This window comes from Thamnophis sirtalis, unplaced genomic scaffold, assembly GCF_051295495.1.
Source record: "Thamnophis sirtalis isolate CommonGarterSnake01/CBP01778 unplaced genomic scaffold, rThaSir2_p1.2 scaffold_9, whole genome shotgun sequence".
NCBI classification, from domain to species: Eukaryota; Metazoa; Chordata; class Lepidosauria; order Squamata; family Natricidae; genus Thamnophis; species Thamnophis sirtalis.
Window position 1 is genome coordinate 42,115,196 of NW_028261389.1, and position 16,666 is coordinate 42,131,861.

Genomic DNA, 16,666 nt, shown 5'->3' on the forward strand with positions numbered 1-16,666 from the left:
AGAAACGCTGCCTGTTGACTGAGAAACCACCATCCGCGGGGGGGGGGGGGAAACGCCGCCCGAAGGCCGTCCCACGCTGTCCAACACCGCCGAGGCTCGTCCAAGACTGTCTCTGCCTTCCTCGCTCCACGCCAGCTAGAAACGTTGCCTATCGGCTGCCTCTCTCTGCCTCTCTCGGTCCACGCCAGCAAGAAACGCTGCCTGTCAGCTGAAAAGCCACCATCCACCGGGGGGGGGGAACGGCGCCCGAAGGCTGTCCCACGTTGTTCAACACCGCCGAGGCTCGTCCCAGGACGCCCAAGAATGTCTTTCCAGCAGGCAGCCCTCCGGACGCTCTGGATTCCTCTCTGGATTCCTCTCTCCCAAAGCCTTCCGTTTGAGAGGTCCAGCGGTCGGTAAAAGCACAGACTGGGTATTTTCTCTGTCTTCCAACCTGAGCGGTGAGCTCAGGCAGCCATCTTCCTTCGCACATCTGAGTCAACCTTGAGCCTGGTGGGATTTGAACTGCCAAATTGCAGGCCGCTGGCAGTCAGCAAAAGTAACCTGCAGTACTGCACTCTAACCACTGCGCCACCAAGGCACATTTTTCTTCCCTAAATGAGAAGCTTAGGATTCTTTATAAGTTTCAAACCTGCAAAAACTTCAGTAATTTATCTGGACCAGAAATGCAGTACTACCAAAGGCCATGATTTGTAGTTTTATAGATATCATGGGTATTGCCAGTTCAGGAAGTGACTTTGATGATTAGCAAACTTTACCTTGCCTTTTGATGGTCAGATGCATTGATAACCTTGTCTTCCTATAATAACAGTGATTTTTCCCTAAGGCATCCTAGAGTATAGAATATTGTAATAAAATTGCATAGAGATTTTTGATACAAATGGGGCAATTGAAAAAGTCATACTTGAGAGGTTATTTCCTATGGAACAAACCCAGATAATATAATTTTTGTCAAATCCAACAATGCCTGGTTTCCTGAAATTGTCTTTTGTATCTTACCATGCTTTTTTTCCCGTCAAGTTTTTTAAATTTATATTTTAAGTATTTTGAATACAGTGTATTGCCCGAGCATACCATTTTACAACAGAAAAAAAGATAACATATACTGATAGCAATAATAGTGATATAACAAAATAATTCTAATCATATTTATAATTATATATAATTGTATCTTATCATGTTTTGATGAACCATTATGATGAAGGTATTTTAGGAATAGAATTCCTCAAGGCACAATTCTCTGGAATCCAGTACACATTGGGAAACTAATACTTTTGAAATATTTGCTAATTCATGTCTCCTACCTTTATCATATCAAAAATTAAATGTACATTAATTTTAAAATTTACACACACACACACACACACACACACACACTGACCTCATGGTGATACTAAATGAAATATAGGTCATAATTAAAAATTAAGTTGTTAATGTAAAATGAAAAACTTTCCTTCCCATAGACTCCTGGGTTGATGAAAAATTCATATTCCGCCCTTAGGATTATAACAGCCTTATTTTAGTTGTCAAATCAAAACAGTTCTGTATGGTTTTTGTGTACAGGAACTGCCATTACATAGAAACCAATAGATATGTGCTGTATTTCTTAAAGTTATTTGCTAACCTGAAACTTAATTGCTTGCAGCTGTCGTAGTAATGTTAATACATTAATATTAATTGCAATTCTTCTTGTATGGCTCAACATTTCTTTTGTGTAGAAACATAACTTCTAAAATTCACTCATAAAATGCCTCATAACACTGATCAATTAATTGATTTTAGACTCAGCATCTGCAATAGTTCATCAGCAGCAGAATTTCACTTATTTTCCAAATATACATTTTCCCTGTGCAAAGGGATGATTGTCAGTTTGTCATCCTGAGAAGGAATGGCATCACTAATGCCTGGACAGAGAAGAAGGGTGCAGCTGTAACCTTAGCCTCACATTGTGAGATATATCTATCTTTATAGCTAGCTGTGGATTTAGAGAGATAGCCATCTTTATACCTAGGTGTGGAACTATTTCTAAGATGAGCTCAACTGATATTGGCTGACTGCAAAAGTATTTTTCTGTAGAGTATACATACACATGAGGCAGTTTTTATTTTCTGCTACCAATGAGCTGGCACTTTATTTTCCCCTCCATCCTTCCCTTAGTCCAGCCATCTAGTTTGCCTTCACCTCATTTGTTATATCCATGAAAATGATGAGGGAGAAATCCTGACTTCTATGAGCTAATAGTTACTGGCCAAGAGACTGATCCCCCCCCCTTATTTTTTGTCCAAGTATAGTCATGAGCTCTAGAAAATAACTTGAGGTCACATACAGCCTGTGACTTTGAGTTCTCTGATACTACATGTTCTCCACACCTGTGCAAATTCACATAGATTCTTAAATGAGTTTGGAATGTGTTGACCTTTCAGACTAATCCAGAGTTCAAGACAAATTTCAGCCTTTTTCATTTTTCCCCAAAATTTTCTAGCCAGTATTTGTTTCCCAACTTTTGGGAACTCTTTTCTTTGTGAGAAAGCAACAGAAGAGAGGCCTTTGTTTTTTTCTGGGAAGAGGTAGCACAATATATTAGCAATCATATACATACATTTCATGAGGGAAGGTTTGCTGTAATATGTATGTTCCATTATTCTTGAAAGTTTTAAAAATAAAACTTGCCAACTCATTTGGAAACAGGTAAAATGGGGGGGGGGACTTGAAATGACCTCCAATTCTTGGTAGTTAGTCATGAGGACTACAGATATATATTCAATGAGAGAGAAATATTAAAGTATTTGTTTATTATTTTAGCTTTAGGTAATGTGGTGTGTCTATGTGTAAAATTTTATGTGGCAATACTGTTAGAGCAATCATAAAGCCTTTGAACTTTTTTAATTCCAATGTCCGAGGTATCCTTAAATGCTTGTTTAAGGTGGGACTTGGAGATATGACTTTACTATCAAAATTGAGCCCCAAATTTCCATTGCTAAGCAAGACAGTTGTTAAATGAATCACTGAATTTGATCATGTGAGTATGGGATGTTGCAATCATTGTAAATGTGAAAAATGGTGATAAGTCACTTTTTTCAATGTTGTTATAACTTTGAATGGTCATTAAACAAATCGTTGTAAGTTGAGGATTACCTGTAGTAGCAATAAATCCAGATAAGATCACCAACAGTAATGGAATTGAAATGCCAAATGGCCAAACTATCAAGAGCCATCAGAATGAAGCTTATAAGCATCTAGTCAGTTGGATAATATCAAGTATGGACAAGGTAGATTGAAGTCCCAGGAAAGTACCAGTGGACAAAATACTAAATTACCAAGAAATATGTATGTCAACATTCAAAAAGGTGTGCACTCTGATGGGATCTAGAAGATGAGCCTTTTCTGCTGTAGCATCTAGTCTTTGGAACTTCTAGAAATCTATCTTTTTCAGCAGGTTTGGCAATCTCTTGGAACAGGGAGCATGCAAAGTGGTTGTGTTATAGATTTTCATGCATTGTCCCATGGTCTTATTTATATTTATGTTTAATTATTTTAAAGACTTGTTTTAATTGCTTTGCTGAATGGCTGTATAAATTTTGTAAATAAATGGATACATGTGTATGGGTGAATAGATAGAGACCTGGAAACAAAGCTTTCTGCAGTAATTCTTTTTTAAAAATTATTTTTACATTCTTAGATAATAGGAGAAGATTAATGGGAGTTAAGACCATGGTCTACAATTCTCTAAAAGACTGTCAGGTGCAATTTTAATTTATAGGCTAGAATGAATTGGCCGTAAGAACAGTGGAATATTTTTTTAAAACAGTGATAAACTCCTCTTCCTTCGTTTTCTAATGGAGATAAATGGCCATCTGCATTTTCGACTAAGAAGAAGGGATAAAACAATGACTTGTAAGATTTTTTTAGTTCATACATTTTAAGATGTGCAAATTGTAACAAAATAAGATTATGTTTTTCTTCTGATTAATATTAATGGAATGATTACAACAGGGGTCTTCAAGCTTTTTGGGTTGGTAAGCATATTAAGAATGTTTAATTCATATAGGCAAAAATGTATATGATCTGAACAGAAACCATAGACATCTAACATAGAAAGGTCATTCTCACAAAATGAGTGCTGTGCCCTGGCAAGTAAAATCATAACTCAAAGCCTCTTTAAATAAATCTAGTAAATGAGTGAAGTTGCTCCCTGTAATATGGCTTTTAGTAGTTCAGAAAATCGTTTTACCTTTTCTAGGGAAATATACACACTTGTACCATATAACTTTCTAAGAATTCTTTTAGAGTTTATAAAACATTTTGAAAAAGAAAGCCATATTTCAGGCTTTCCGGTTTGCATTATGCCAGCTTTCATTGTGTTTATTTTTAAGTATAACAATACTTTAAAAAATATCAGGCAATGCATAGTGCATGGGAAACATCAAGTGTGCTGTTTACTGTCACCACTTTAAGGATCAGAATCTGCAGAATATAGAAGAATTGTAAAAATAGAGAATTTAAATTAAGGGACTCAACCACATTGAGATAATCTTATTAAAAGCTTTTCCCCATATGCACAGATTATGCTTTTATTATTTTATAAAAAGAAATATATACTTAATTAAAACTATTCAGCATATTTGTATTTTTTCTTCTTTCCATTAACAGATACCTGATTAGTCAAGGAGCATATGTAGGAGCTGTAAATAGTGAAGGAAATACTCCATTAGATATTGCTGAGGAAGAAGCAATGGAAGAATTGCTTCAAAATGAAGTGAATCGACAAGGTAAACATAAAGATTTAGTGCAATAACTATGTGTAATGGTTAGGAAATTCCATATTGTAAAGAAAATTAATGATACAAGAAAATTAACTATAGAACACTAAAAAAGTCAATATAACAGCATTCATTCATTTTGTACCAGGACTGAAAGAAGAACTATAATGCTGGGGCTTTAGCTGTGTGCTTCTAATCTAAATCATAGCAAAAGAACCACTTCCATTCTGAAGGTAGCGTAGCATGTTTGCTAGCAGCATTTGATGTAGAGCATTCCCAATATCACATTTCCATAATGTCCCTCCAAATATAAGTGGGAAACCAAAACAACTGTTTTGAAGACATAACAAATATATTATAAGCATAATTTAATTTAAAGTAATTTAATAAAACATGTGAATTTGAGAAATCTTTGAACTTTAGATTGAGCTATTAAAACATGCCAGTTTCACACAATGCTGTTTTTATGAGTAGGTGGGATTTTAGAACCTTGCTTATTTTTGCTTGTTTAAATACATCTTATATATAACTAGAATAATGGTGCTTGAAATAGTGGAGAATATTATAGTCTTTTGTGATTTAATATATGAGACAACAATGTTTTGATTTGAGGTAAAATGTAATGTCACTGAATTGTCTATTGCATTTTGACATATTAAAGTGATGTTTTAACATCCTGCCAATTAAAATTATAACGTAACATTGGATACAATCTGAATTGGTTTCTTATTTTAGTCCATTAGTAAGAAAGATTAATCTGACTACCAAATTAACGTACAATATTGCCATATGTGGACTATTGGAAAAAGTATTTTATTTTAATAGTTTTTATTTAGCTCTGAGACTTAAATAAATGGTTTGATTTATTTTTGAAGCTGCAATACCCATTTATGTGCATTTTTCTAGCTATTCTTCCTTTATATCCTAAGATTGACTGCTGTACGGTTCTGGCTTTTTAATCTTTATGAGGTAATTAGGTAATTTTAAATGTGATATTTATTACACATTTGTATTTTACCTGTAAACATGATAATTAGACGGATGTACTGATGCAAGCTCAAAAAGCTAATTCAATGCTTTATATAGATCTTCAGTAATGTTCAATGTTTAATAAAAAGAAGTTTAGAAAGAAAATGCATGAATGGGTGACATGGGAGGCATAGGCTACTGTTACTAGTTTTTAAATTTTTAGCTTCAGAAATAATAAGCTCATGGTGGTTGCCATAGAGTCCATGAAAGGAAAAGTTTCCAAGTTTCCTTAATTTTCCAAATTAAGATCTTGGAAAACAGATCTATAAGAAACTAATAACTAACATGGAAACTACTGACTTGCAAATCTTACTCTGGATCTTAAACTGTACAAGTCTTGTAACCTGCATTAAATGCATATTTGTCTGGACTATGTGTTAGAAAATTGACCTCAGCTTGTATCTCCAGTCAGTAATTCTGCCTCATCTTGTAATTATCTTGACCCAGTCCAGCTTGTTGAACAAGATCCTATATTGCATTTTAAAAATGTAATTATCTATATTATACCTGACTTTTTAGAGAATGATATTTGTGCCAGTACGTGACATGTAAGTTTTGTCTTCTGCCTCAAACTGTAACCAAAATGTTGAGGATAATCACTTCTACATAATAGATAGAACTGGAGGGGAATTGTCCAATGTCTTTTTTAGAGGTTGATGAATTTCATGCAGTTTAAATAATAAATGTATGGGTTTTAAAATGAATATATTTCTGTTTTTTTAGGGGTTGATATAGAGGCAGCTCGGAAAGAAGAAGAGCGTATAATGCTTAGGGATGCTAGACAGTGGCTTAATAGTGGTCATATAAATGATGTTCGGCATGCAAAATCTGGTGGTACAGCTCTTCATGTAGCTGCTGCTAAAGGGTATGCGGAAGTCTTAAAGTAAGTTGAGCTTCTGAATGGATTCAGATTTCACATTTAAAATTTGCTATGAATGCTTAAATTTACATATATGGTTTCAAATGCCTTCTTAATCATCATAAATAATCAGTTAATGCTGAAATATTAACCACATATCAAGTCAAGGTGTGTGTGTGTGTGTGACATGTGTGTTTGTTAATAGAATATCTGAACTCTACTGATACCTTATACCAACTTTCAAGATATTGCACTAACAATTAAGAACACTGGGTGTATATACACTTTATATATACTGTATTTTTCAGAATATAAGACGTTCCAAAGTATAAGACGCACCTAGCTTTTGGGGAAGAAAACAAGAGAAAAAAAATCTGCCTCTACCTCCCAGCAATTTGCCTGTTTGCTTCAAACAGCAATCAGTACAGAAGATATACCATATTTTTCAGAGTATAAGACACACCTTTTTTCCTCAAAAAAGAGGCTGAAAATCTGGGTGTGTCTTATACACCGAATACAGCATTTTTGCCTCCTGAAACCCCGCCCCTTCACCAAAATGGCTGTGCATACCCATGTGGAGGCTTTCAGAGAGCTCGTGGGGGCTGGGGAGGGCAGAAATGAGCAAAAACGGGCTGTTTTTGCCCTCTCAGCCCCCAGCAGCACTCTATAAGTCTCCATAAGGCTATACACGTAATTTTTTTGACAAAAAATGGGCCCGTTTTCGCAAAAAATGGGCCTATTTTCATTAAAAATGGGCCATTTTTGCTCATTTTTGCCCCTAGGAGCACTCTCCAAGCCCCTCTCCAAGGCTATTCATGCCACTTTTTTTGTGTGGAAAAAAAGGGCCTGTTTTTGTGAAAAACGGGCCATTTTTGGGAGGTTTGCAGAGTGCAAAAGCTTTTTTTCCCCTTTTGGAAAGCTCTTTAACTGATTGATGAGAATTACATTGATCAAGGGCTGTGCCAGCAGAAACACCTACCTATGTACTGTATTTCTCTTTCTATCTCTTTATCTCTCTCTATCCTTCTAACTACCTACCTACACTCTCTCTCTCTCTCCTTCCCTCCCTCCCTCCTGTATTTCTCTCTCTCTTTCTCTCTCTCTCTCTCCCCCTTTATCTACCTACCTACCTAACTACACTCTCTCTCTACCTATCTACTGTATTTCCCTCCCTCCCTCTACCTGCCTACCTACACTTCCTCTCCCTCTACCTACCTGTCTACCTACCTTATTTCTCTCTCTCTGTCTCTCTATTTATCTTTCTCTATCCTGGCTATCTACCTAATTACTCTCACTCTCTCTCACTACATACTGTATTTTTTATCTCTATTTCTCTCTCTCTCTATCCCTCTACCTACCAACCTATCTACTGTCTCCCTCCCTCCCTCCCTCCCTATCTATCCACTGTATTTCTCTCTCCCTATCTCTTTCTATTTCTCTCTCTATCCCTCTACCTACCTACCTACCTACCTACCTACCTACCTACCTACCCTTTCTCTCTCTGTCTCTATCCCTTTATGTACCTACTTACTACTCTCTTTCTCCCTACCTACTGTATTTCTCTTTCTCTCCCTCTCTATCCCTCTATCTACCTTTTTTTTTTTTAATTTGCCTCTTCAAAACCTTGGTGCGTCTTATACTCCAAAAAATACGGTACATTGTTTGTGGTGTTACATTTCAGACTATACTTGTACAGATGCTGTTAAAATTAATGTGGGTTTCTGGAAGTATACATTATTCTCTGCTATTTAAAAGAAGATACAATAGCACTTGGCCTCTTCTGCCACCTCTGTAAGCCGCATTTTCTCCGTTTGCTGCAAGGAGGTAAATTGCTGAGAGGCAGAGGCCAAAGAGTGGGGGCCGGTGGGTGGGAGAGAGAGAGAGAGAGAGAGAGAGAGGGAGGGAGGGAGAGAGAGAGAGAGAGTGTGTTCAGACACACTATTAATGCTTCACAAAAGCTTAAAAGTGTGGACCCAGGAAAGGCAAGACAATATTCAGGTCATACCTATTCTTCCATTTCCTCTCAAATTATTATTTGTGGCACAAATCTTTATGAGACCTTTTACATTCCAGTTTCCACTTTTGGCATATATAAAAAATAGGCAAGCAATTAGAAATGCTGCAATTTCTTGTTTCTGCAACTATTATTTATATGCAAATGTAGTTGTAAGCAGAGAATCGTAAGCAATTAAAAAACCAGCAGATAGTGAAGACAGTCTTCTTTAGTTTCTCTTTTTCTGTTTTGGTTGTCGAGGGAGATAGACAGTTCTGGCTCTTGCTCTTGTAGCGGCCTCAATCATTATTAATTGATGTAGTATGTCTTTGTTGTTGTCTCTCCATCTTCTTCTGGATCTGCTTCTCTTTTTTTTAATGCCTTGTACGGTATGGAGTCCCAAATTGTCCAATAATTAAGATGGCAATAATGATAATAATAAAGATAATATTACTAATGATAAATGAATAACAATGATATGGTGATAGTGATCATAATTTAATTATCACTGTGTTACCACAGGAGCTACCCCCTCAGTTATGTGTTTACCATAATCACATGATCATCATTTTAGTCAGTACATGTTATCCCATGTCTACCAGTTGTTTACCTTTTTCTTCCCATGCGGATCAGAAAAATTGGAAAGGGACTGCAAGAGAATAAATAAGCTCACAATGGGGAATACGCATTGAAAACAATGCCTACTTACTCTCTTATAATTCCTTCCTCTCTTCTCTCCATCTCTCCACTCTTTGAAAGGGCATACAAGTGATTTTAGTAGGCAGTACCTGAGTCATTTCCCCCATCCTTTCTTGCAGAGTGGAGAGATTGGAAAGGAAGACAGAGTATCAGCTGTTTGCTGAGTGTGTTTGTGACTGCCACTGAATTGCTTTCAATGTGTATTTCCCATTATGTGACTGTTCACTCTCTTTTAATCTCTTCCTCTCCACTAAATGTAAATATAAACAATAATCCATTGCTGCTAATTATACCAGTGCCCAAGTGAGCATTCCAAAGAGTGGGGGAGTGGTTAGGAAGCACACAAGAGCCAAAGGTGTCAAACTGATTAGCTGTGTTAGGTTTGAGTTGGTTTATCCTGGCACTACAGGAGTTGTGGGGAGGAGTGGAGAAAAAGATAGCATAATTGCAGTTATGTGATTTTCCACTTAACAACTACTTCACTTAGCAATGAAGTTGCCAGTCCCATTTGCTGTCACTAAATGAGGCCTATCTGTATTCATAATAATAAGAATGTAGGGTATGATCATTGTGATGAAACTATTAATGGTAATATTAAAAACAATAGTGATGACAATGGCACTAAGTGACTGAGGGCAGCTTTTGACACAATTCTGAATATGAATGTACAGTGATCTGCAAACGTTCTCCTTGTAAGGTTTCTTGAAACACTTAAAATCTTTTAATTCAATCACACCTGTTCTAACTTAATAGGCTGTTAATACAAGCTGGGTATGATGTAAATATTAAAGATTATGATGGATGGACACCACTTCATGCAGCTGCTCATTGGGGAAAAGAAGAAGCATGTCGAATACTAGTTGAAAACTTGTGTGACATGGAAACTGTCAATAAAGTGGTAAGATTTCCATTTGACTTAATTCACAGCTTTTAACTATAACAAAGATATTTTTAATGCTGTCCTTAACATATCTGAACTACAATAAGCTGAACCTGTGTTATTTTTTAAAAAGATTTTAAGGCAACTTAAAACTTTTGCAAATATTTTATGGTATTTCCTTTACCACACTTTAAGTGTTCACTTGTGACTTTGCTATAGTCCCAACTAAAATTATTTATAAATTGTTTTTTCAGGAAGCCTTTGACCTCATTATTTTACTATTCAACTTCCTTTCATTTCATCATTCCAACAAGTATTCTTGTTCATGTTGCCTCTTATGAAACCTTCCAATGCTTCAATATCATTCTATAATATTCATTTTATTTTGATCCATGTAGTTTTGACATCCTTTTTTCTTACATCCATCTTTCATTCATTTTAGTGTAAGAAATACCTAGGTAGGTTTTCTTCCTGCACTCATTTTATACTCTCATTCTTACTGCTTTCTATTCTTTTCTGGTATGTTCTTGCTTCACAAGATGTTAGGCTCCCAAATAATAGTCTTCTTAAATTTAGTGTTTTTTATTCTTGTATCTTTCACTAATATTTCATCATAAACAAGAAAATTATGTTTTTTATTCATTCCTTGGTCATCTGTGATTAAAATCTGTGTTTTAGTCAGGTATTCAAAACAACCCTTTTTTTACTTACCAGATATTTCCTATTCTCATTTATTACTGGATCAAATAGACCCGTGATGGCAAACCAATGGCACACGTGCCACAGGTGGCATGCGGAGCCATATCTGCTGGCACGCAAAGCCATCATCTCCAACCAGCCAGCTGATTTTCAGCCTTCTGGAGGGAATGGTTTTTGCCCTCCCTGGGTTTCAGGAAAGCCTCCGGGCCCTGGGGAGGGTAAAAAACAGGCCCAACGGGCCAACCGGAGGTTCAACAAAAATGGCCTCCCCCAGCCCCCTGGAGAAAATACCAAGCTCAGCGTGGAGGCGAATAGTGCGCCGCATGTGAGAGCTAGAGCTTGGGGGTGTGTGTGTACAACATACACATGTGGGGGTGCACTTTGTGTTATGGGTGCCAGCAGGCACGCATGCTATTGCATGCGTGACCTCGCATTTTTGGTACCCAACAACAAAAAGGTTAGCTATCATTGAAATAAGCTATTTAGTTTTACTGTACAGTGGAACATCCTGTCATGACCGTAATATGTTCCACTTTGGTTGCAACCTGATTTGGTTGTGACCAGAAGCAAGACTGCCTGTGCATGCGCATTTTAAAAAATGGTGCGGAAGAGGAAATTACTATGCTAGGAATAATCACCATGGCTGTGTTTGATTGCCACCCGAGTATTTATTCACAACCAGATGCAAAAAATTTGTGAAATTTTTTGGTCGGCACCCAATTTGGTTGTGCTCAGAAGCGTTCGTGACCCTGTATTTTCTCTTATTTCTTCTCATTCATTAATGTCACCTAATGAACACAGCAACAATATATTGATGGGGTGAGGAAATAACTCTGTGAGACCATCAGAGTTTCTTTGTTTAACAAATTTATATAGCTGCCCAACTCACACATAGGTGACTCTGGGAGGCTTGCAACATTTAAAAATCCAGCACATAATAAAAACCCATACAAATCTCTGTTCGACCCCCTTAGAAGCAACAACACAAGCAAACCAGTCACTTGATCAGCTCCATCTTCATTTGTAATCCCTAGGGCTGCTGACTAAGACATGCTTTTAGGGCCATTCAAAGAGCAAGAAGATGGGGGTCAACTGCATCTCGCAGTGAACAATGTTCCATAGAGAAGGTGCTGTCATTGAGAAGGCACTTTTTTGTGGATTCACTAGATGTATATCCCTAATCGATGGAACATATCCTGCTTTCCCATTCTGATGGGCTGGATGTATATAATAGGGGAGACGCAATTAGGTTTTGTATCAGGAATTAATAGATTTAGTTATCCATATATTGATTAGGTTTTTATATCATTTTTAAAGAATTTTTAGCTTTTAAAATTACTCTATATTTTACTCTTCCTATGCTGGTCTATGGCCATACTTAAATTTTGATTTGAGGGGAGAGGCAGTCTTTCAAATAGCCTGGCCAAAAGCTATGTAGGGTTTTAAAGGTGATAACCAGCACCTTGAAAAGTACCTAGAAGCAGATTGGCAACCAGTGTTGCTCCCTCAAAAGACATGACACATGTGCAAGTCTAGGGTTGCACATAACTGTTTGGACCACGGCATTGTGAATCAACTCAAGCTTCTGGATACTTTTCAAGGGCATCCCCATGTAGAATACATTACAATAATCCAGATAGGGGATGACTAAGGCATAGGTGTGAAGGACATGTTGGTCCAGGAATGAGTGAAATTGGTGGACAACTTGAAGTTTTTCAAAGACTCCCCTGGCCATGACTGCCACCTGCTCCTCAAGCAGGAATCGCGAGTCCAGGAGAATCCGCAGATTATGCCAATATATTTTTTCTTTGGGGAAAACTGATATTGTTTCAGAACAAACCTTAAGCTGCACTTCTGATTTTAATTTCTTTACAATGTATTCAGAGCTTTTGTAAGATTTAGTAATCAGAGCTACAGTTAACATCATTGCTACTTTTCACTTTTTTTTTTTTCAAATCATGGGAGGGAGTTTGGCAGGTACTTTAAGAAGCAGTTGTGGATACATTGGTATCTGCAGCCAGCAGGTTTAAAAGATTCCCTGCTAACAAGAAATTCTTGTTCTTTATGGTTATTATTTTAATTGCACCATAATCTGTTTTCCCCCCCTCTTCTATAGGGTCAAACAGCATTTGATGTAGCAGATGAAGACATTTTAGGTTATTTAGAAGAGCTTCAAAAGAAACAAAACATGGTAAGTTCTTTTAATGTGCAAGAACAAAATGTAAACCAATGTGAAACATCTTATTAAACTATGTAGAATTAACACAAAAGGACATCCACATTCATATTGAGTTCAAATTAAGAGCTGTTCAAATAGAATATTTAATAGCCAGTGTTTTGCATATACTAAACTTAAGTCTTGCTAATGTTTTTGGCATTTGAGCACACCACTAAAAAATATATCTGGATTTCTGTATTATTCTTTCTGAGGCCATATTTACTCCTATTGTGTGGGAAGTTTTATATTTATTCCTTGTTCCCAAATGAGGAACACCGCTTCATCCTTTAGTTGGGAAGAAGTTTAAATATAGTAGAATTACCGTATTTTTGGAGTATAAGACGCACCGGAGTATAAGATGCAGCAAGGTTTTGAAGAGGAAAATTTAAAAAATTTTTTTTTGCACTTTGCAAACCTCCCCCAAACAGCCAATTTTTCATGAAAATGGGCCCTTAGGAGGCTTGTAGAGTGCTCCTGGGGGTGGGGGGCGCGCAAAAATGGGCTGTTTCTTCCTTGTTTCTGTCCTCCCCAGCCCCCACAAGCTCTCTAAAAGCCTTCTAAAAGCTATACATGATCATTTTGGGGAAGGGGGCGGGGTTTCGGGCGGCAAAAAATGCTGTATTCAGTGTATAAGACGCATCCAGATTTTCAGCCTCTTTTCTGAGGGAAAAAGGTGCGTCTTATACTCTGAAAAATGCAGTAGTCCATCTTATTTCCAAAGTTTATTTAGCTGCCAGCTACAGCTTGTGGCCCCATATTATAAGTTGTCATAATATACCATCGTGAATAGGAAAGTGCCTTCTCCATACTAAGCTACAGCAATATATAATCTGATGGGAATCCATTTCTGCTCAGGGAGTTTGGTATTAACTCCCAAGACTCCATTTGCTAATAACTGCCAGTTCTGAACTATTTTGAAGTTCCAGCGATCCTTATTGCTACAGAAACTTCACTCTCATAGTAGTTTCTCCTACAATACTTCCGGATCCTTTCTGAAAGCAGTGTCTAATAAAATAATTTTATATGATCTTCAGATATGAGAAATGGGCATGGTTTTAGGACAGTTTGTTTGCTCCAGGTCACGGTTACTTATTATTCTGAAAATTAGTTTTGAAAGATTAAAGGATTTTACTTTTTGAATTATTAATACTGCAACTTTCTTAGTAAACTTTACATATAATAATTAAAAATCTAATTAAGTATTTTAACTTTTCTTAAAGCTTCATAGTGAGAAGAAGGAGAAGAAATCACCTTTAATTGAAACAACAGCCAACATGGACAATAATCAGTCTCAAAAATCATTTAAAAAGTAAGTAGCTAAACTGAAACTAACCATAGGGAGAGGGGCAAAGAAGGATTAAGATTACACAAGTTTGGACTAGAATTTGCGTGGAACAAACAGTCCACTTTTATATTCAGTTTTCCCCCTAAAAGTAATAAATAAATATTTGTAATATCAATATTCCAGTAAAGATACTTTGATCATTGAGCAAGAGAAGAATCCATCAAACATTGAGTCTTTAGAACAAGAAAAGGGTGATGAGGAGGAAGAAGGAAAAAAAGATGAATCCAGTTGCTCTAGTGAAGAAGATGAGGAAGAAGATTCAGAATCCGAAGCAGAAACAGGTAATGTAGAAAAAGGCTTCTTATTTATTTTCACCTCATTTTAATTTATTGTTTAACTTTTGTTCCTTCCTTTTTTTGTTTGTTGCTGCCTTAAAAATAATATGAGTTGATGATGGAAGGTATTAAGTATTTGAAGTTTTTTAGGGAACACTCATACTGCATTGGATCAATTTTTATCTTATCATGTTTTACATGTTCTTTAAACGTATACATAATTTTTGAACAACTCAATTAGCGTCACAAATAGGTAATTAGGTAATTAGGTAACGATCAGAAACAAGGTGCTATATTACATGAAAACAAAATGAGTAAGAAGTCTTGCAGCAAGAGTTGAAAAATCAAGGATTGCATGCACTTACATTATCATAAGAGACTTCTGTGGTAGTGGGTTGCATTGATTTCGGAAAAACATGCAGCATTGCTAAAGTTAGTTTGTTTAAAATTGCTATCTTCATCACGTAAGGCCAAGTGGGGTCTGAAAGGTAAGTGAGCAATGGTGATGCATGTTGAGATTATTTTGTGGAAAGTCTCAACAAACAGATGTGAGAAAATTAAATGTATGCTTCAGTGTTCTATTTATGCAAATTACATTGGTCACGTCTTTATTTTGTACACTAATAACTTGATTACTTGTTTTTAATCTTAATAACGAAGAATATATCAAATTTATACACAAATTACTGGATATGCTATTTTTAAAAAAAATACACAAGCTGTTTGCCGTGAATACTTAGCAAGTTTTTTCTAGTAGTCTAGTAATTATAGCTAGAAAATTATATTTAAAAACTAATGCATAAATTGGCCTTTGAGACATCTCTTCGAAAGGTTGTGCTTTGGAAAATTAACTTTTGTTATAGCAGAACAATTTCAGCCTTGTAAACTGCTACAAAATTCATTTCCTTCTTTTCCTATAGGCTTTATGGTTTTCCTATATAGCACAATATAATTAATTTTAAAATAAATTAAAAGGATATACTTTTAGTTCACTTAATTATAGTAATGTAATATTGAAAATCTTGCTGCAATGTACAACATATGTCTTCCAAGAATGACTTAAATATCCAGACTCATCACTTCAGCATTTCTTGAGTTACATGACTTTCATTACTATGTTTTCTTTGTTCCTACTATGCAATCTCGTGCCAGGAAAATATGACTGTGACACAAGAATTAATTTATGTAAACTTGGAGATTTTAAAATATCAACAGGACTTTCATCATACTTTATTTGGCATGCTAGAGAACTTAACTTTTCCCTGAGGCTGAATCTCTATGTTCCAAATTTGTACTTCCATTTTTCTTCCGATTATTTATTATAAGGTAGATTCAGAGGTCTACTATAAGTACTGGTACTTGGGAAAAGGTTCTAGATGGATTAGAGGCCTACTATAATACCTCTTTTGCATAATACGTATACAGACAGGATTCAACCCCATACATTAGTATTTCATTTTCTAATGAAAAGCACTGGGAATATTAGTTTTTTAAATGTGCAGAGCATGAAAAGGTAATTCCCTAATTGTCTGGTTTTCACCCTCCTTAATGATTCAGTATCCATTTACTGAGACTAGCTTGTACTTCAATTATTGAATACTTGCTTAGTTATTAAAATATAGTTACTGTTACATATTGACATATTGTATACAATTATATCCCATGTAGTCAATTATTTTTCTGAGTGCCTTTTCCAAGAATTATAAAACATGAAAGAGTGCCTTCTCAACTGTTGCATTTGGGATTGAGAGCCACATTCCACTTTGCCTGACTCTTACATCAGAGATTGACAACCATGATCTGTGGAGCATAAACTGATTCCCAGTCATTTTTTTTGCAGCTCTATGAATTCTATTGTTGATATTTGATAGTATCTGGAGATTATTAAAAAGAAGCATTAAAATAGTAC

The 16,666-nt window shown here is 36.1% G+C and overlaps 1 protein-coding gene across 3 annotated transcripts in view; it reads left to right on the forward strand.

The window, feature by feature from the left end:
* Positions 1-16,666, forward strand: part of PPP1R12A (protein phosphatase 1 regulatory subunit 12A) — a 121,041-nt gene that overhangs the window by 54,108 nt on the left and 50,267 nt on the right. For 2 of the 3 annotated variants that reach the window (XM_087723398.1, XM_014065024.2), the window contains exons 3-8: positions 4,651-4,769; positions 6,513-6,672; positions 10,094-10,238; positions 13,036-13,110; positions 14,358-14,446; positions 14,606-14,763. In XM_087723398.1, the coding sequence (XP_087579524.1) occupies positions 4,651-4,769; positions 6,513-6,672; positions 10,094-10,238; positions 13,036-13,110; positions 14,358-14,446; positions 14,606-14,763 (746 nt within the window). Of the gene's footprint in view, positions 1-4,650; positions 4,770-5,711; positions 5,730-6,512; positions 6,673-10,093; positions 10,239-13,035; positions 13,111-14,357; positions 14,447-14,605; positions 14,764-16,666 lie in introns of those variants that run through there. The other variant, XM_087723399.1, reaches the window with a different exon arrangement.